General features: G+C 38.3%; 1 protein-coding gene and 1 pseudogene across 1 annotated transcript; both read right to left on the bottom strand.

Annotated features, from left to right (window-relative positions):
- Positions 1–2,853: 2,853 nt before the first annotated feature.
- Positions 2,854–6,977, bottom strand: LOC115733806 (aldehyde dehydrogenase family 2 member C4-like). The gene is made up of 9 exons (XM_048277410.1): positions 6,808–6,977; positions 6,190–6,332; positions 4,589–4,972; positions 4,194–4,283; positions 3,930–4,103; positions 3,685–3,822; positions 3,450–3,587; positions 3,279–3,340; positions 2,854–3,143 (listed from the first exon to the last, which is right to left on the bottom strand). The coding sequence occupies exons 1-9, from the start codon at positions 6,920–6,922 to the stop codon at positions 2,870–2,872; spliced, it is 1,518 nt and encodes a 505-aa protein (XP_048133367.1). The 5' UTR covers positions 6,923–6,977; the 3' UTR covers positions 2,854–2,869.
- Positions 6,978–12,450: 5,473 nt separating this feature from the next.
- Positions 12,451–19,709, bottom strand: LOC125314619 (annotated as a pseudogene).
- Positions 19,710–21,236: the final 1,527 nt, after the last annotated feature.

The following is a 21,236-nucleotide window of genomic DNA, read 5'->3' as shown; positions in this document are numbered from 1 at the left end:
CCGCATAGACCTCCACCGATTGCTACCCATCACCGCCACCTACCGATTGTCCCTCATTGCCAACCACCGTCCACACCCGACCTCCGCTGGCTGCCGCTCATCGCCACCCATGACCACCGCCACCCACCAACCAACATCGCCATTGCCCACCACCGATCTTCGCCGATCGTCACTAACCGTCGACCACCGCCTACCTCCATCGGTTGCCGCCCCCTGCTGCCAACCATCGCCCACCGTCAACCACCACCAACCGCCAACCACCACCGCCAACCTTTGACCACCACGTCACTAGCCGCCGTTGTCAAATTACCGTCTCCTTCAGCCATAGTAAAAATAAATAATATTTTTTATTTTAAAAAAGTAAATAATATTTTAATAATAAAAATTATTTTTAAAGAAATTTCAAAAGTTAAAAAAATGAAGTAGAAATTTTTTTGCCGTAGACAATAATTTGTTATAGAAGATTTTGTATCAATAATATTTCAGAAGTAAAAACTTTCAACCAGAATTTCTCTAATAAGAAATCTACTTTGGGCGAAGAAAAATCAACTTCTAGAGTAGAAGTAGAAAAATCAACTTATGGCCGGAAGTTAATTTTTAAAGTAGAAGTGTTACCATGTGCACCCTAAATGATTTATAAAATATATATTTTTAAAAATGATTGCTTATATTTCTTAAAATAATTAGCCAATGAAAAAAATCTATTATCGACAACAATTTATGTATAAGCATTTTCGAGGATAATGAAAAAAATTCATTCATTCATTTTTATAAGCGAAGTAGCTATTAATTTTAAGAAAATATTTTTCAAATCATTTTTTTTTCCGCAAAACTAATGGAACCATAGAAAATTATCTTGTCATTTTCATTCCAGTTTGCTTGTGAGAGCAGAGGTAAGCTTCAAGATGGCATTTTCATATATCCTTAGCCAGCTAGCCTTGATAATACTAGCCACCTAAATGGTCAACTAATCCCATGGATGCATGGAAATCATCTAGTATAAATTTGATATTGCTTCACTCAAGAAGTGACGAGCATGAACCAGAAATCACATTGCAATAAGGTTTCATTTGTTTCACGTAAAACAACTTTCAAGAAAATATTTTTTTTTTATTTTCGAGCATTTGGTTCATAAAAAATAAATTAGTCAATGCAAACATATTTAAAAGCAAAGAAAATATTTTCCTCTTTTTGAAAAAAGACAATCGTTTTCCCTTCACCATATCAAGTGCGTACTTCTCCATGCACTCTATTTCGTTATTTAAATTTATTTTTATTTTTCCCTTTCGTTTTAAGAAAAATTAAAATTAAAATTATCTTTCTTTTCTTTATCGTTTTCTTTTTATTTCTTCTTCGGCTAGTCGCCAGTCATGGCGACAATTGGCAACCAGCCCCAGGTGAGGTGGAATCGCATAGTCCGATAAGTCATCAACAAACAAGGAAATCGATTTGAGGGATACCTAGGGATCGACAGGTCACCAAAACAATTATAGGCGAGAGGAATTAGTAACAAGGACTGTTGCCAGTTGACCACAAATTACAATTATGTGTTGAAATTAGAGGACAAGGAGGATCTGTCGGTTCCAATGTCAAATGACTATTCTTTTTTGGTCGGAACATAGACTTTCGTTACTTTGAAACACCAAATAAATCAAAGTTTTCGACATAAACACATAGGGGTTTAGGTATAGAATAAAGCCATGTGAAGAGGAGGGAGCAGGATAAATGTGCTTTTGCTGCCCAATCCGAGGTCCCACTAGTAGCTCTTTAAAATGATGATTAACGAATGCAAAACATCCCTAAAATCTCGGAGATTCCCAAACACGGTCAATTAAATTTATGAGGAAAATTTTCAAATAAGGGTTTGAATTGCATTCATATTCTCAAATAAGGATATGGAGTTAACTTTATTTCAAATAAGGAGAGGCATTTTCGTCTTTTCATTTTTTAGTTTTTTTTATTTTTGTCTAATTTTTTCGTCATTTCTATTTTTTCTTTTTGGCTTTTCTTTTCTTTCTTTTCTTTTTTTTCTTCCTCCCCTCCCCAAGCCATCGCCAACCTCGGACCACCCTCGCTTGGGCCGATGTCAAGCAAGGGCTGCCCTTCTGCCGACATCGGGCGAGGGCCGCCGTCACTCTAGTGAGGGTTATCCTCCCCAGTCCAAGTGAGGGGTGCCCTTGCCCTTGCCCTTGCCCGCCACCGGCCCGGGCGAGGGTAGCCCGACACTGGCTCGTGCAAGGGTAGCCCAACACCGACTTGGGCGAGGGTGGCCCCCGAGGGCTGGGATGGCCTAGGAGGGGAGGGGAAGAAAAAGAAAGAGAAAAAGAAAAGAAAAAAAGGAAAAAAAGAAATGAAATGAAATGAAAAAGAAAAACATAAAAATAATAAAAAACTAAAAAAATGAAAGGACGAAAATGCCCTTCGGTCAAGTCCTTTTTTGAAACAATTTAAGCGCTTCAGGCCCCATTTAAAACAAGGTCCACTTCATGCCTTTTTTTTTAAATTTTCCCAATTTATTATTTACCTTTTATCGTGTTTCCTATTGATATATTATTCCTGCACCTTAAAATTCCAGGACTTCCTCTTGATTTTCCTCCAATTTCAAGCCAAGTAGTTTCCCATCCTAGATCAACGCAGCACCCCATATTTTTTTTGCTTTCTGGGTGAAACAAGTACAGGAAAACTCTTGACGATAGACAACACCGAAATTGCACACCACAGCTGCGCCTTTTGTCGCATGAAACTGTTAACATAATCTGTGTGCCAAAATGATCTGCATTCTGTTTCTTGTAATTATACCTCATAATTCTGAATTACACATTGTTTGAGCCACCATGTGATGCAAAGCTAATGTCCCAGAAAAATTCTCTCAAAGCCAGGGAGAGTTATAAATCGGGGTCACAATGGATTTAACATGTAGGTACTTGTGGAGGGCATCCAAACCGAGATCTCTCCCGAAGCCGCTCATCTTGTAGCCACCATAAGGGCAGTCATTGTCGAACGCAAAGTAGCAGTTTATCCAGATGATGCCAGCTCGGATTGACCTCGAGACCGTGTTCGCTAGATCCATGTTCTTCGTCAGAATCCCTGCCGCTAGACCGTACCTGGTGTCGTTGGCCCTCTTGATTGCCTCCTCCACGGTCCTGCAATCCTCCGTAAAATGATGAATGTCGCACAATGTACTATAATAGTTCTCTGTGTTTGTTTCAGCTACAAAGAGTAGTGGCTCAATTGCGTCGAACCAATAGCTTTGGAGACCAACAGTGGGGCATACTCACTTGAATTTCATGAGCGACATGACGGGGCCGAAAATCTCATCCTTCACGATCATGTTGTCCTCCTGATGGAACCAGAGAGTTCGAGGATAGCGCAAAATAGACAGAAGTTTAGTTCCTCTCAAAGCAAAGCCGCATGTTCTTTAAGGAACGTGCTGTGGATTGATAGTGTACCGTAACATTCGTGAAAATTGTTGGCTGAATGTAATACCCTTCGGTGCCCATACGCTCGCCCCCAGTCAAAAGCGTGGCTCCTTCTCTCTTTCCATGCTCGATGTAAGAAAGTATCTTCTCAAATTGTTTCTTATTGACCTAGGATTTACCACAATTCGTGTCAGGCTAATTGTCTACCATAAGCTTTATCGAACAATCTACCCGATTCTTGCTTCATGCTAGGATTCGCTCTTACCTGCGGTCCTTGACGGACATTAGGATCAAACGGGTCACCGACCGACCAAGTCTTCGCCTTCGCCACTAGCTTCTTCTCAAACTCTTCATAGATCCCTTCCTGAACATAGACACGAGAGCCTGCAACACATATTTCTCCCCGAAATAGAGGGTTCAATCAAGAAACCATCATGATGTCGGGTATTCGGAGCTTATTCTTTGTTTTCGCAAACTCCAAAAAAAAAAAAAAAAATTCAAACACCTTACCTTGTTAAAGAGGATACCAGTCAGAGCAAGATCAGTAGCGGTATCTAAATCGGCATCATCAAAGACTATGAGAGGCGATTTCCCACCCAATTCGAGGGACACTTGTTTCAAGTTGCTTGTAGCCGCAGCCTGCATCACCATGCGTCCTACTTCCGTAGATCCCGTAAAACTGACCTGAAGTGAGGTATTGCAAGTTGCATTAGTCCAAGCTGAAAACTCATGAGCACATCAAATTTTCATGAAAGAAAGAACTTGGGATCGTACCATATCAATGTCCATATGACTGCTTATCGCCGCACCGGCCGTTGGTCCAAAACCGGTTATGACATTGATCACTCCATCAGGAACACCGGCCTGATAAAAAGCAAACCAAGATTTAAAGGCAGAAAATTTACCTGGATAATTTTCATGTGTATCCTCCCCTTCTTTTTTTCGACAATCGTTTTTTACAACAACTTTGTTATGACATAACAGATATTCAAAGCGTGTTTCCACTTGCTTAACCATCACTTCTAGACTAATAAATGACGAAATTATTTCGATGTGTCTACTGAACTAATTCTAAATAATTAAATTATCCATTTATTAATACAATTGCATGATAGAAAAAATGACCTCTGCTCTCAAAAAACGTCTTTCCCACGTCAATATTGATGTACCTTCTTAGCCAAATGAGCGTAAAAGAGAGCCGACAGAGGGGTTTGCTCAGCGGGCTTCACGATCATGGTGCAACCGGCCGCCAGTGCCGGGGCGACCTTGACAAAGAACATGGTGGTCGGGAAGTTCCAAGGGATGATGTGCCCGACCACGCCGACCGGCTCCCGCAGCGTGTAACCGTGAAGCTCACGCGACATCTTCAATACCTCGCCATGGATCTTGTCTGCTGCGCCGGCATAGTACCTGAGACATGTGGCAGCAAGAGGGATGTCCATGGCCTTGCCCATACCGAATAGCTTCCCAGCATCGATAGTGTCCAGAGCGGCCAATTCGTCTATATTCTCTTCGATCAAGTCCGCGAATTTCGACATGATCCTTCCTCTTTGCTGTTGATCAAATTTATAATCAAATGTAATATAAATTAATGTTCATGAACATTGGGATTCAGAATGAAATGTGGCTTCCACACAGGAAACTATGTTTTGAATTTGGATAGAACTTCCTTTTTTCATCAAAATTAAGAAGATAATACCACCAGAATTAATTCGTAAATTCACGAATCACTTATGAATACAATTTTTATCGAAATTACACTTGTTAACAAACATCTAACCGCCTACATGTAAGGATTTTTTTTTTTTTGTGGTTCCTTGTCTCTTCTTATTTAAACGTGGAATTGCAGACAACTTTATACAATCAGCACAAAAGCACAAAAGAACACACGACAAACCAATCGAATCACATGTCAATGTTTTCAATGCTCACAACTTGTCATTTGTCCGTATGGTATTGCTTGATAGGGTCGGACACTTCCAAATTCAACGGCCATTAAGTACTTTTGTTTCCTTACCAAAAAAAAAGACTTTTGTGGCCCCCCGGAAGATAGGGGAAAACGAAAAATAAATCCCAAAAATATAATTAATTTTATTATTATTTTACCCAAAATCGTATTTTGATCGTCATCATCTCAACCATTATTAGTCATGGAGAAGGTACTTTCATTTCGTTGGTCCTCCCTGATTTCTTAGGGCTCAACGCCGCCCTCCTCCCTTGCTTGCCTCTTTGAAATCACCAAATTAGGGACTGCTCAGGTTTGACCAATATTTGAGAAAATGTTACTGAAAATTGGAAAATATCTTTGGAGGAAAATTTGACGTCTTCGTTGTAATCAATGCTCCGTTAGTTTCACGGATAATAAATGATGCCGAAAATATTTTATTTTGAACAACATAACAATTTATGTCTAAATACTTTCGTGGACGTGAAAGTATTTTTTTTTGCTTGTTTATTCATTTTTTTAAGCGATTCAAATAATCATCTTTGGGAAAATTTATTCCGAACCATTCATTTTGCACAAAACAAATCAAGCCTAAGTTGAAGAAGATTTTTCGATGAATCATACGACGTAGTCACTTAAATAGAATTTATAATTTTGCCCCTAGACGCTGCAGTTGCACAAGTATTCTTTTCGATGTTACAGTTGCTTATACTAGATTAGGAAAATAACTATTTCGGCATAGCTAACTTTAATAGAAAATGCTAAGCAGTTAAAGCCGTTTTGTAAGGTGACGAGTCAATAAATTGAAGGGGCAGGGGACGTTACGTAGCCGGGAAGGCGGGGCCAAGGTCCATGATCAAATGCCTGGCGGGCAGCTTTCACGGCCAAATCCACGTCCTCTTCGTCTCCCTCTGCAACTCTCGCTGTCACTTGTCCATTTCTTGGATCTATCGTCTCCAATGTCCTCCCTGTTCATCCGGTTTCGATCACCATCGGAAACTAGAAACCCAAAAGGGAAAAGAAGAAGAAGAAGAAGAAACCGAAACCAACGAGAAAAAGAATTTGTGGGGACTGAACGAGTTTTTCTAATGGTCAACTGCAATACGATGCAAGATTTCTCTCAAGGGTCCATCTTGATTCAGATGGTCCTTGTCCTTTCGATGCTCTGTTTTTCTGTACTCCGAACAGAGCGTGTGAATTTCACTCATCAAGAGCAGAACAGCTCGAGTGAGATCAAAACCAACTTCAGGGCAATCGGATCATGGCACGACCGTAGTTTTTTTTTTTTTTATTAAACTTTTTTAGAAAAAGGATAAGCTAGCAAAGAACAGAACTTTACGAGCACATCTGTCTGAGAGAAGAGTGCGGTGAAACATGAAACAGAGTAATGAATCTTCATCAAGCCAGCGCAAGAACTTGACAAGAAAGTTGGTGAATTTCTACCTTTGACAGAGTCGACGAACTCGCCATTGATGAAGAGCTTGGTGAACTTGATCTCCGGGACGTGAGCATCGTAACTCTTCAGACTCCCGTTTCCGTTGCTCTGGTTCTCTGCCATCTCTCACTCCTCTGCACTCAAAACTCTCTTACGTTTTTGGCAGGAGGGAGGAGGGACGGTCCCCTTATATAATAGATAGTCGTTTTTCTTCTAGCAACACCTAGGTCGGATTCGTGAATCATCCTTGTTTTTTGCCTTTTCGGTTTTGACTTAAGTTCATAAAAGAATAATTTACGGAACACCGTATAAAACCTCGTAATTCGTGTTCACGACATTTAAGTTAATAGCATATGACAGGAAAATTTTTCAATCCGGTATGTTAAGAATTAAGAATTCAAGAGTTCGGTCAAAATTCATGTGAACACAAATGCACTAGCTAAGGTTTATGTGTTGATTTCTTTAACTACTATGCAAATGATATGTCTAGCATTCAGATTCAGCTATATTATGACATTTTTTTTTTTGTCTTTTTCCAACTCAAGGATGGAGTTTCATTATATTCATGTGGTATTCATGATGTAATAACTATATAAACATGACAAAAAATTGAGTTCTTATGCTCCACAACATATACTACGTAAAAGGAGAAAAAAACTCTTGTAAGTCATAAGGACAACAAAACCCTTTTAAAAACAGCTTAATTAAACCCTAAAAGGGCAATATTTTTTTTTTTTAATCATACAGTGTGGCGTGGTCGAGACGTGTATGCACTCACGCCACACGTGTTGACCACGCCTTGTTTTTCCGTCGTGCATATGGATGGAATTCCATGTGGTCTAAAAGTCAGAGGACATCAACTTATTTCCCAAAGTTGACGAGACTCGCGCGCAACTGGCGGTTGAAAGACCACGTTAAAACTAGCTATGAACTGTCTTAATTCAAATAAAATTAATCAGAGAAAAAATTTTAAATAAAGATTCGAAGTGTTCTCATTATTTCATGAAAGGGACTGATCAAAAGTATTTTCTTTATTTTTTTATTTTTCTTCCTTTTTCCTTTTTTTTCCTTTTCTTCTTGCTAGTTGACCGGCCACCGTCAAGAAAGACGGACAAAAAAGAAAAAGAAAAAAAAATAGGAAAAAAGAAAAATAGTATAGAAATTAAAAAGAAAATGATGAAAATGCCCTCGATCATGCTCTTGTTTGAAATGATGGCACTTTTAGCCTTTATTTCGTATTTTTCCTTAATCAGTTGACACGTTTAATCATGGGTCTTAGTCCGTTTGATTTCATTTTGCTCAAAATGTCTAGTCAAAGGGGATAATGGGAAGTTTGCGTTTCTATATATTTTTTTTTTTTGGCCGGAATTGCGTTTCTATATTTGGCTGTGCATTTAATGCGCATCTTTGCACCAATGAGAAATGGTAAGAAATGGCGTCCCGGTCGTTGCTTGGGGTTGACTTTTCTCTATTGGAACGAGATGATACCTTTCCCCCACAAAAAAGTAGGCAATTGCTTTGAGTGTTCCAACGATGAAATCTAACTCGTTCTTGACATTTTGTTGGGTTTTGAAAATTGGAAAAGAAAATGCACTTCAGCCGCTTGAAGGATGCATATACGTGACGATTGATATAGAATACGAATTAAATTTCAAGTATTCGTGATTTTTTTCGTGCTCTTTAAAGCTTGTGATCGATATCGATGTCCGGAAAAATATTCATGTGAATGAGAACAATCGAATTGAGCAACGAGTGAATCATGAAGCGTTTTATCACGGTGAAATTAAAATTTGAAGATCACCACCAAGAGACACCATGAAGTAAGAGGTGGGAGGCAATATGCCCTTGCCGAAGTAGCTTGGGTGATTAGTGCATTAGTGGCGTGAGTTGATGGATAAGTGCGGTCAAGCATTATTTATGATTATCATATTTGCAATAATTGATTATAGCAAAATAAGTGATGATTTTCTAAAAAATTCTAAACATTTTGTATTGCGGTCAATTCAATTTTAAACATTTCAATTTAGCCAATTTACTTTGGAACTGTTAAACAATTTTATAATGTAGCCTACTCCAACTAATTTTTTCTGAAAATTGCCGATGTAAACGCCAATTATCCTATGTGGGATGGTTGAAGGGCTTTTTTAATTTTTTTTTTAATTTTCTTAATTTTTTTCCTTTCCTTTTACTTTTTTCATTTTTTCCTACTTTCTTTCGCCGGTCCCCGGGCTTGACGAAAAAAGAAATTTTCGACCAAAATTAATTAGAAAGATACATTGAAAAATAGTTAAAAGGTTGAGGACTAAATTGGTCAAACTAAAAAATTTAGAGATAAAGACACTAGAGTATTAAAAGTTTCATACGACGCTAGCTGTGGTGTAATTTTTCTTGTCGAGTCACTTAAATGCCACTTGAAAAAATAAATAATCACTTAAGTGCTAATGCCAATTGGGTTGGCAAAAATTCAACATGACCACATTTTGTTAATTTCCTCGACCGACGTGGCTTGCCAGCATACCCAATTAGCATACCCCTAAACGACGTCATCTCCATGTTTTGCCTCGACTGTAAAACCCTAATTTGAATTTTTCTAAATTCAAAACCCTAATTCAATTTTCCCTCAAAACCACTTTCTTCCCCTAAGAAACGACAGGAATCCCTAGGCACTGAATATCAGCAGGGACTTCAATCGCCAATCTATCTCACAACCCTCATCACGTCCCACCTGCTTTTGCTTTCCGGAAGTCTACTTTGTTGTGGCTTTGGAGCATCCTTCAAGTGCCTCATCCTCAGCCTCTCGAGAAACATCATGTGCTTCATGGGCTGAACCGCCGGTCGGTGGCACGACGACGGCGGTAGCAACAGTAACACATGGGCCTGAGCTTGAGCCTTGCCAGCATCGTCGTGTGATGCTAATCTGATGAGGCACCTGGCAGAGAAGAGGGGGGAGAGTGGGAGGAAATTAGAGGAGAGAGAGATTGGGACAAGATTGCTCAACCCATGCTCCCACACTTCGTGCGTGCGGCGTCGTTTAGGAAGTCCATGTGGACTTGTTTTTAATATAAAGATGACATGTCCGACTAAATATTTTATTATAAATCTACCGAAATTTATTGCCGGAAATACTTAAGTGATCATTTTTTTTATCCGATTTGGCACATAAGTGAGGCGGCGAAAAATTTCAGTACCAAAGTAAGAACCCGATCAAAGTTTCGATATTTCTAATGTCCTTAGGCGAAGAGTTTGAAACAAATTGTCTTCTGCATAATTAATTTGGGACTTTTTAGAAAAAAAAAACTGTAATAAAATAATAAAGGGTACGGAGATGAAGGATATTTTCGTAAATATGAGGGATGACGCCAAATTCAAAAGTTTGTCTTACAATTTGTATGCATAGATATTTTTATGTCCATTCTAACACCGCCACACCATCATGAATCCTAGTGAAAATTCTTCTTTGTTTTTCTCAAAATGAAAACTGGCGATGATAAGGATGGTCAGACCAATAATTGAATTCGCTCTTGCGGTACTGGCTGCCCATTTCGTCAGATTGTGGTTCTTACGAAAATGACTCGTCAATTAAAAATTTCGTGCAATGAGCATTCACAGAATACGATATTTGTTCGCCCTTGGCTAATTTTTTTTAATATTCTCAGAAGTACGTAGTTTGTGTATTATTAGTATGGATAAATACACCGAAAATCTTAAAACTTACCGTCAAAATACAGTGGAGTCTTAAAACTTTAAAAGAGCGTCATCAAATCCTAAAACTTATCGCGGAAGTATAATTGAGTCCTAAAACTTTCAGGAAGTGCAATCAAATCCTAAAAAAAATTTAGTTTGTACAATCAAGTTCTAACGTTTATCAGCATTTTCCGTTTATCAAGTTGGACAAAATTAATGAAAGGACTCGATTGTAGTAAATTAACAAATTTTAGTACTTAATTACACTTTTTAAAAGTTTTAGGACTCAATTGCATTTTCGTGACAAGTTTTATAACTTCCAATGCACTTATTCCTTATTAGTATTGAGGTAGTGAGGGGCGGTCACCATAAGGTCATCGAATCATCGAAACAAAACTCAAATCGTCTCGCACCACTGTAGACAACAACCGCATAAGGAATGTTTATCAAGATAAATTTAAGCGTATGTGACGAATTTAGTCATCATGTGGAATGATCAACCAAAAAAGAAAAGTGAAAAGACATTACTCTCGGCAATCTACTCGATCATTAATTGATCTTGTTTCTTTGGCTTACACATTAAAGGTGTGTATTAGAGAACTTTTACAAATTAATGTCATCTTTGTTTCACGAAAAATGACTCATTTGGAAGATACTTTACTGTAAAATGATCGCTCATATTGCTTGAAATAATTAGTCAATGAAAAATATTATTATTTTTGATAATAATTTATGTGCAAATATTTTCATATACAATAAAAAAAAGCTTCCCTACAATCATTCTTGTAAGCGATACAAGTAATTATTTTTAAAATAGTATTTTTCAAATCAGTCATTTTTTGTGAAATAAAAAGAACCCAAATGTCATCCAAAATTCCCTCATTCTCAAATCGATAAAGATTTCTAATTTACTATCTTGATTGGTTCATCATTTCTATGGTGCACGGTTGAATATTGGAGACAAAAAAGGAAAAATGAACCCGACGTTTCCATTGCATATTACAGTAAGAATTTCACACTCTATTAACAAGTACTCCAAAGGGGATAGATTCGAACTTGAACTCCCTCTTGACTATCACCCTGAATGAATGTATCACATTTATATTGCGCTCCTAACAAAAGGTAAGATCTTGAGAAACTAGGGCATATTCTCACAAGCTATTTCTAGTGATGTTCTAACAAAAACAACATTAATCTACTTTAATTTTTCATAAGAAAACTCATCTGCCAAGCTATATAAATATCTGTATCTTTACTACATACAATAAAATGTGCTTCTCCAACTCTTTGGGCATTTTCAGCGTTTCCCTTGAATATCTTAAAAGATTTGAACTTCTGTTAACGTAATGTTTCCCTTTACTTCATAGTTCTTGAATTCCGTTCTAGTTAGCATTGAAAAATACTTCTTCTCATTTTCTGTTGTTTGTATTGCTTAAGAAAATGAGCCAACAAAATAATGTTTCCATCGTCAACAAAAGTAAGGTATTTGTCTCGTATGAGAACATTTCATGTTGACTTATCTTCCTAAGTGATAAAACTAACACTTTATCTTAATCTTTTATAGATTTTTACGGAAAATTCTATCAAAAACCTCAAAGTACACCAATGTGAACCAACTACAATTTTTTTTACCCAAAAACTCCTACCTTGTACTAGTGTGACGCATATCCTTTCCCTCAAAGATTGCCGTCTTGCGTGGTGGCAAGCATCGCATTGTCAATGTTTTCCCGGACAAGTGGCAATGATGTGGCGTCACGTGAACGCAACGTTGGAAAAAGAAAATGGAAACAAGCCTATAAAACAAAAAGAAATATTCCAGACCAATAAACCTCGAATCTCAACTAGCCTATTCAAGCATTTTAGAGTCAAGCGTGCTGAACCAAGAAGTTACTTCAAGATTGAAAGCTCTCTCCCCATGTGATTATTGGGTCCAGATTTGTTGGTCACCTTGACTCGATACCAGTGTTGAGTGATCTTGGGCTCTCTCGTACCAACAGTTAGCTAAAAGGATGATATTTTCCCTCATACTTATAAACCGACCACCAACTCCTTGCACAACCGATGTGGGATAAACTTAACAATAATATCTCTTAAGCCAAAGTGGCAAGAATGACATAGGAACAGAATGCAGTTGGGGAAAATTTCCTTACGTTAACCAAAAGAAAGCTTCAGGAGTCAGCGTTTAACAATTTCCTTGCTCTAAAAACCTCTGCAATAATGGATTGAAGGACTTCTTCATAGCTGCAGCAATGCACAATTGAAGGACAGTACATTTTAGTTGGACAGACAGAAATTTAAAGGATGTTAATATGACGATCTGATTGTTGATTTGATTTCTCAAACCATAGTGACCGAAAGATCTTTTAACTCAGAATACAAAAGAAGAGAAAAACAAGAGAGTAGACAGAAGAATATGTGCAGCTGTACCAGTACCGGTTATCACAAACTAGAATGATCTACTTCTTATTCTATAGGATTGAATTTGTTCGAGTGGACAATTATTTGAATGCAAAAGGGTTGCGTTGCAGAACTTTGAAACTCTCTGTGTTGGGAAAGTTCAATTCAATGACTGTTTTATCTCATGATTTAGCAGCGAAATAGCAGAATTACCTGGTATTTTTCAAGACGAAACCCTTCATTGCTGCAACCTGAATTAGGGCCTCTTCCCATGACTTCACTTCGTTGTTGTCGAAGTTCGTCCGGTGCTTGTCCAGGTCGCTTTTATATAAATCAGTTTTGAGCTTAACGTCATCAATCTCCACATCGTAGAACATGGGGAGGATTCTTCTTTTCCCCTTTGATTCTGATGTGCGTTTTGTCATGTGGGCAAGCTCGCAGAGACAACAATGACTAGAAGCATAGTTTCTAGAAAAGATGGGTATGTAAATATTGGAGTTACCAAGTGCCTGTAGAATCTCTTCCCCAATCCCTTCGTTTGACCTCAAATCATCCTGATCACTATAAACAGAAACTCGATCTTGTAACATCCAATAGTGAAGGAAATTGACAATGCCGAGACGAATGTCTAGTCCCTTAAAACATAGGAACACATCGTACATTGGTAATCTGTGGGAAAGCCAAATCGATCTCGAGACATCCAATAATCTTTCTAGGATAGTGCGGCCACGATTATCCAACACCCAGCTTTCTAAGCCCTCGATGCCCTCAATGGCTCTTAAATTTGGACACGCTTCTAGCTCTAGATGTTGTAGCTTACCCAACTTAGCCAAGTTGGGTAACTGCCCTATTAAACCACAATTGGAAAGAAGGAGGTACTGCAAAGATTCCAATTCCGATAAACCTTGAATCTCAATTAGCTTATTCAAGCCCTTCAGTTCCAAGCGCTCCAAACACCTTAAGAGTGATAGACCAGGTATTTTCTCAAGGGATTTACATCTACGTATGACCAGTTCCCTCAGATGTGTTAGGCCTAGATTGACAGGTAAGTGTGATATTGCACAATCAATTACATGCGGAACTGTCAAATTTAACAAGTTGGAAAATTGTGGCGGTGGAATAATACCCCTGAGTTTCAAGGTCGACAAATGAGATGGAAGCCGATAGGATGGTTGTTCTCTCATCGAAGTTGCTTCAAGTTTGGACTGATAGTCCCGCCAAGTAGAGCGAGGTATATTTGTCGAATTGCTGAATCTTTGTAATTCCAGATGTTCTAAATCAATGATGCTTGAGGGGTGAGGGACAAGAGAGAAGTCCGGAGCTTGAACCGCCAGGAATTTCAAACTTGATGGAAGATCCGGCACTTGTTGAAGCTCAATCGAACCCACTTCAAACTTTTGGAGATGGAGACGACTTATCTCCTGAGGCAATCTAGAAACACTAGTAAATGCTAAGTTCAATGTCTTCAAATGGATTAGCTTCCCAATTTCCTCCAAGTTTTTATCCGTCGGATCCCAAGATCGCTCGGCATATAAACCTTCAAGCATCTCCAGTCCTCCAATTGTACAAGGAAACTCCTTTATCTTAGTTCCACGTAAAATCAACACCCTTAGTTTCTTTAAGTTTCCGATAGAATCAGGTAGTTGAACTAAGCCTGTCGCTGATACATCCAACTCTATCAACGTTTTTAGCTCCCCAATTGAGCTTGGAAGTTCCTTTATCCCCACGCACCCGTGTAAAGTTAAGCATGTAAGACTCACCATCCCTCCAAATGAGTCTGGGAGTTGACGGATTTTAGGATGCTCATTTAATTTAAAACTCGACAAAGATTTCAAATTCCCAAATCTCTCTGGAAGCTTCGAGAGTCGAAAATTTTGGGGCATGACGATTTGCTTTAATGATTGTAGGGAACCGACTTCTTCAGGCAACTCCCCAAGAGAACTACACCCTTTGATATTCAAAGTCTCTAGGAGTTGAAGTTTAGAAATGGAGGGGTGAATAGTGATTAAGTTGGAACACCGAGCAAGTGTTAACGTCTCCAAAGATGTGAAATTAGAGAAGTTAGGTGTCCTCCTCAACTTTGGGCAATCTGTTAAATCCAGAACTTTTAATTTTTTTGTCATCTGCAAAGAAAAACGTGGAATTAAAAAGAATGAAACACATCAATCAATCTATATCGTTAACATAAGTAATTATTCTCATTTTTATAATACAATATACTCCAACATTTAATTGCAAATGGTGCGACTAGGTTGCTTCTAATTACTTGAGATTTATTTGATAAAACAGTTGGTTTGTTCGTGAAATATCACTGGTAACCGGTACTAATAGTGAAGTATATGAGCAATTAATTCATACTCTAAACTTGAAAAAGAAAAATGCTCATTTATAGAAAACGAAAGGCTGCTTATAATCTACTAGGGCGAGCCTGGTAAATCGATTCTTTCATTAGTCTTTTGACGACCCATAAGCGTTGGTACTTGCAAAATCAAAATAAAGCTAACGACATGCTATGAATTCATTGTAAAAGAATAGGTCTCTTCATAACTTAGAACCATTAACCAATACTCGCAGCAATTCGTAGTCTACTAGCTGAAATACACGCTCGTTTGTCAAAGCGAACGACTGTTCATAGTCTCCAAGGATATTTCAACCTGATAAGTAAATTATTTTATTTGTATGCTGCTAATAAATTAAACTTGGTACTCAGTAAAACTGAAGCGATGGCCATAATCTACTGACCATTTACCACGATACATAGTATTTTGTTTGTAAGTTACAACAGTTAAATAACACTATTAGTAAAGTATCTGCACAAATTGTAATCTACTAACTACTGAAGGGGGTCACTCGGAATACTCAAAAACAATTGGTGGTCTGCTATCAGGTTTCATGATGGTAAAAATTGTTATTTCTTCGACAATTTATCGAACTTGAAAGTTGCCAATCAGTTCTTGCTTATCAACGTTATTTCCAATTTACCATTCACCGATATTTCCAATTTACCATTCACCTATCATTCAAATTTACAATGCACACATGGAACTCTACTTCGAGTCTATCAATATATGAGAATCGGACACTTCTATATATCCCTCACTCGTGCATCTTCATGATGTAGAGTTCTACAGGGGTAGACGCACATACACGAAAGGAGTAGTATTGGCTCTAACACCATAATAGAAGGTCAAATCCAAAAGCTCAAGCTAACGGATGGAAGGAGACCGCATGAATTTAAAAAGTATATAAAACCCGTTGTCAAGTAAAGTAGGATAATATTTTAACAAATAGCTATCAGAAAAGCGACTGCAACAAGCCACAAAGCATCCCGAGTTCAAACTCCAATGCAGGCAAATCTTGAATTCCTCAAACCAAGGTGATGATGGATACTTGGATAATACTATGGACTGGGGAGCACAGCTAATGATTCTTGCTAGTACAGATTTTAAGCATATCATATTTATATGTGGCTCGATTACTAAAGCAGTCTGTAGGGAATGAGTGAGATACAGAACAACAATGATATGCCACTCGTTCTATCATTTACTGGGCTGTCATGTGATTCTAGAGCTTCCTCTTCTTTCTTTCCAAATGTGTTTAGCTGGTTGTAGTCGACTCTAGATGTTAGACTTACACAGAATGTTTTAGATCAGGGGATCACGCAAGCTATGTATAACGTGCATTGAATGATCCGTAGACATGGATAGAAGGTGATAGAGTAGCGCATATCGTACCTGGATTTGGCTCCACCCACCCCAGTCATCTTCGATGTCGCTTCTTGAAAGGTTTAGCACAACCAAATTAGCAAAATGAAAACTCCCCGCGTAAAATTCATTTTGCTTAATTTCCCAAGAAAGCCATCTTAACTCCGAAAGAAGATTGCCGAAGTTGCCAAGCATATCAATGCCTTTCACTTGAAGGAACCTTAGGTTTGGTAGAGCAGCTAGTTCTTCAGATGCAATGCCGTCGCTGCAGCCATCGGAAGTCAGGCTTAGTGCTACCACATCTTCATTTCTCTGCATATCACAGACTCAAGATTGAACATGCAACATAAACTGTTCTCTGTTTTCTCAAAATTTCAAGAAAGCTACTTAAAAAGCCAATTGTCAGGCGATGTCTTTTGGGTCTCTCTTCAAACTTTGAGATCTTTGACCTGAAGGTTTGACGGAGAGATGTAACAACCGCAAGACAAAAGCGACGGTAAACAAAGCTATCTATCGGATGCATATTTTAACAAAATTGCGTCTCTAAACGGGAAAGAACAGATGCGGTTCCAGTTTACCTTTCTTCGCTCCAGTAGTTTCAGGGCATCCTCACAAATCCACACCCTACAAAACTTGCGAGGATATACTCGAAGAACAATGTACCTTCCAAAATCTCGAACTTGGTCGTGCATCCAAAACCTGTTGTCATCTCTAATCTTGATCAAGGACCTTTGAGAGAGAACCCTCATTGCAATGCTGGGAAAGTACCCACAATCTTTCCACATGATAACCGGGTATGTTTTGTCGGTATTGATGAAAAAGCAGGCTATATCCAAAAATACCTCTTGGTGCTTATCCTCTAATCGTTCATAACTTATCATTAACGTATCTCGAACATCCTCAAAAGGACCTTCTTTTAACTTCCTCAGCGTTTCGTCCCACACTTCTCTTTTATCCAAATGCCCCAAATCTTTTCCCCAGTCGAAAAGGTTGGACCCTATCACCACGACAGCCAAAGGAAGCATGCCCACTGTACGAACAATTTCTCTTGAAAGAGCATCATATCCTTCTACAGCAGAGTCACTTCTAAATGCATGCTTATAGAATAGATGAAGTGCTAAATCAAATCTCATTCCACGAACTTCATAACGCAAAATTCCTTCAGGTTGGTTTAGGACAACTTTACTGGATAAGCTCACTTGAGTCATCGGGATGCTTTCATCCCTAGTTGTGATAATGATCCTGCTACCGGAACAAAACCAATCAGATTTTCCGGCTGCGAGTTTTTCGAGCTGCTCTTTCTTGTCTAGATCATCAAGAATAATGAGTACTTCTTTATTACTCAATGCTTTTTTTATCATCTTGATCCCACCATCAACATCTTTAATTTGGTTAGCAATCCCATGGCCGACCAAATCTGATAAGAGCTTTTTCTGCAATTCTATAAGTCCATCATGAGGTTGTGATAATGTTCGAACATCTGCAAGAAAACTACAACGCTCAAAGTGAAGAGATAGTTTGTTGAACATTACTTTGGTAAGAGTTGTTTTTCCAACACCACCCATGCCATGGATACCGACAAAACGCACGCCACCAGACCCAACATCTAACAACTTCATTATGGCTTCGATCTCGATCAGTATCTTCAACCAAATGTTCGGTCACAATTATTTGTCTTGTCTTAAGTTTATGGGAAACCTCTTCAACAATCAATTCGATTTGTTCTCCTTGGCTGCAGCAAAGAATGAAAATTGCGTTTCATTCAAAGACTAGATAGACTACAGGACTCTAGGCAATATGTAGATACATAACTCAGCTATTTCAACTACTCAAACAAATTGCAAATTAAGTACTATAATCATTTGAACCGGAAATTTTCGATTGCAGGTTGGGTTTGACATAGTTTTTTGCGGGTTTGAAAAAAGTTTTCCACCCACGCCTCTTTACCTTTTGTAGTTTTTCGAGCACAATCTTAGTCAGAATTCCATGAACTTCTAATGTAATGCCACATTGATGTAAGTTTGAAAATTTGGACACCACAAAGTTTCTTCCAAAGTAAAAGTGCAGAAAAATTCCCCTCTGCAAGAGCCTTCTTCCACATTGTGCTTATTAACCACAAAAAGTTGAGCAAATTTACCCTTTGCCTTTAAGATCCCATCCCTTTATACGTGCAACCACAACAAGGGCATTTTCCCAGCGCTTCAATTCCTCGGAGCCAAACTTCTTCTCGTGCTTGGGCATGGCTTTTCTATATAACTTGGTTTTGAGCTTGACATCGTCAGAATCCACATCGTAGAAGATGGGAAGTATCTCTTTCTTCTCACCTGATGGTGAGGTGCATTCCACCATGTGCGCAACCTCACGGAGACACCACGAACTGTTAGCATAACCCGTAGAGAAGATAGGTATGTAGATTCGAGACTTGTCAAGCGCATTCAAAAGCTCTCCACCAATTTCTTTACCTACTCGGAGTTCTTCGTTGTCGGAGAAAACGCGGATTCCCGCATCTCTCAAGCGATGGTAAAGACAACTGGTGAATCCATTGCGTGTATCCGGTCCTCGGAAACTTAGGAACACATCGTACTCTTCGCGAGATGCATCATCGGCTCTTGAGGTTGACTCTGAGTCCCTCCTTGACGCCCGGTTCTCTTTTCCAGGCCCATGGTCCGTTCTTGAGGTTGATTCCGAGTCCCTCCTCTTCCATTTCGTCAATTGTCTCCAAACCCTGCCAAAAATTACAAACTTTTAATCTGGTCGAGACTTGAAAAATAGGAATGTAAATTGAACAAGCGGGCTGAATTGCATCAGACATGTCCAGGAGCAAAGTCTCATTGTTTGCTGCGTTATCTGTCAACAAGAGCTCGAACAGAAGTTGAATCAGAGCACTTACAGTCCTCCTACAATCAAAGCAAGGATGGTGATTAGAGCCTGACTCCCGCCGAATTCCATGAGAGGGCTGATCCTCTCAGCTGTATTCACCCACAGGAGAGAACCACGCTTCTCTAAAAATGCCTAGTTGGGAGGGTTCAGTGAAGGAAGACCGACTGACTTGTCAAGGTAAAGAGAAGAAGGGCAAGGTCAATGCAGGGAGGTTGAAGGCGGGTTTCTGGGAAACGATGGAAGACGCCGAAGCTCAACATGGAGGTGCCCAGAGACTGAGGGGAGTCAACAGTGGTGGGAAAGAAAGGAGAAGTGCCGGTGGAAAATTCAAAGCCAAACATAATAAATTCATGTGCCGTGCACCTTCCGACACTAATATGATTAAAGAACAGGTAGTTGAAGATTAAAAAGAAAAAAATCTCACCAACAACCAAAAAGAAGAAAGGAACAAGAAAGGGGCAAAACTGAAATCTTCGAGAGAAATTTAACAGAATATTCCACGTTTTAAGCCGTCACAAGGACAATGGCTCGATTCGTCTCAAATTAGGAATTACATGCATTTTTCAGGCCAGTATGTAAATGGTAGGGATAACGATGCAAATGGTCCATAAACTTTGACATAATGTGCAACGTGATCTCTAAACTTTTAATTTATTCGATACAATCCTTAAACTTTTGATACATGTTTAATTTAGTTCCTGAACTATATGAAAATGTTCAACATTATTCTTCAATTAATTCAAATTAAGAGACAATATTGAATATTTTACTCTAATTCAAGTACAAAATCAAATATGTGTCAAAAGTTTCAAAGACCACATTAAACAGATTAAAAGGTCAAATGCCACATTTTGTTTCATTTTCGCCAAATGGTAAATGGTTCGGTTTTCTTTCCTTCCGGCCTATTCATGATTTTCATTGTCATTTGACAAAAAGAAAAAATGTATAATAGCTAGAAGACAAAGAAATCGTAGGTTTTTCTCTATCACGAAAGAACATTATTGGACATTGGCCGGTGGTTTTTCGTCTAGTAATGACAACACTTTTGGAGTACAATTTCTGCTTCAAAAGTGCTTGTGGAGCATTTTTTTTTTCTCCAGAAATATTAGAGGCCACTTGAAGAAGTAAAAAAAAAATTCCTCTCTTTAAAAGTAGAAAAATCAACTTCCGATTAGAAGTTGATTTCTAGAGCAGAAATGTTGCCATGGGCATTGGCCTATTAGAATTAACTTTTATGTTTTAGCTTTTTCTTTCCAAAATTTTTAGCGCACACTTAGGTTTCTTTCACTCTTAGGCCCGGAATCTTTTACATTAATAAAAAACCGACACGTTTTTTTTTTTTTCAAGTGTAACTTCTCACCATTTTTAATATTTAAGGAAATATATTTCAATATTTAAGGCAAGAACGGAAAATATTTCAATGTTTTTTTAGGAAATATTTCAGCTTAGTTTTTTTTTCCGTTTCAGGCGCAAAAAGTTAAAAAAAAGAAAAAAAAAAAACATTGCCACATGCATTCCTTTTTAATCACTCAGAATTGTTAAAACAAAAACAAAAAGCTTAGAAATATGAATAAAAGATACTACAGGAAGTGTCAAGGTCCTACTTGATCATAATTACTTTTATCTTGCTTAAAATATTCATAACTATTTATTTCACAAATATCTCCTAAATTAATCATTCTTTTTTTTTAATTTCGCATAGTTCAGCTTTAAAATTTTAATCTATTCCATATTAAAAACTACTTTCTGAAACTAATACAACTTTAGATAAT

This window comes from Rhodamnia argentea, chromosome 4, assembly GCF_020921035.1.
Source record: "Rhodamnia argentea isolate NSW1041297 chromosome 4, ASM2092103v1, whole genome shotgun sequence".
NCBI classification, from domain to species: Eukaryota; Viridiplantae; Streptophyta; class Magnoliopsida; order Myrtales; family Myrtaceae; genus Rhodamnia; species Rhodamnia argentea.
The sequence above is the reverse complement of the archived record's forward strand: the minus strand, read 5'-3'. Positions and strand labels throughout refer to the sequence as shown.

Excerpts from the sequence above, each read along its gene's own strand:
- LOC115733806 (XM_048277410.1), bottom strand. The coding sequence starts at position 6,922 with ATGGCAGAGAACCAGAGCAACGGAAACGGGAGTCTGAAGAGTTACGAT. Across the intron at positions 6,333-6,807 it reads GTTCGTCGACTCTGTCAAAG|GGAGGACATTGGAGACGATA; the intron begins GTAGAAATTCAC and ends CCGGATGAACAG. Across the intron at positions 4,284-4,588 it reads ACGCTCATTTGGCTAAGAAG|GCCGGTGTTCCTGATGGAGT; the intron begins GTACATCAATAT and ends GCTTTTTATCAG.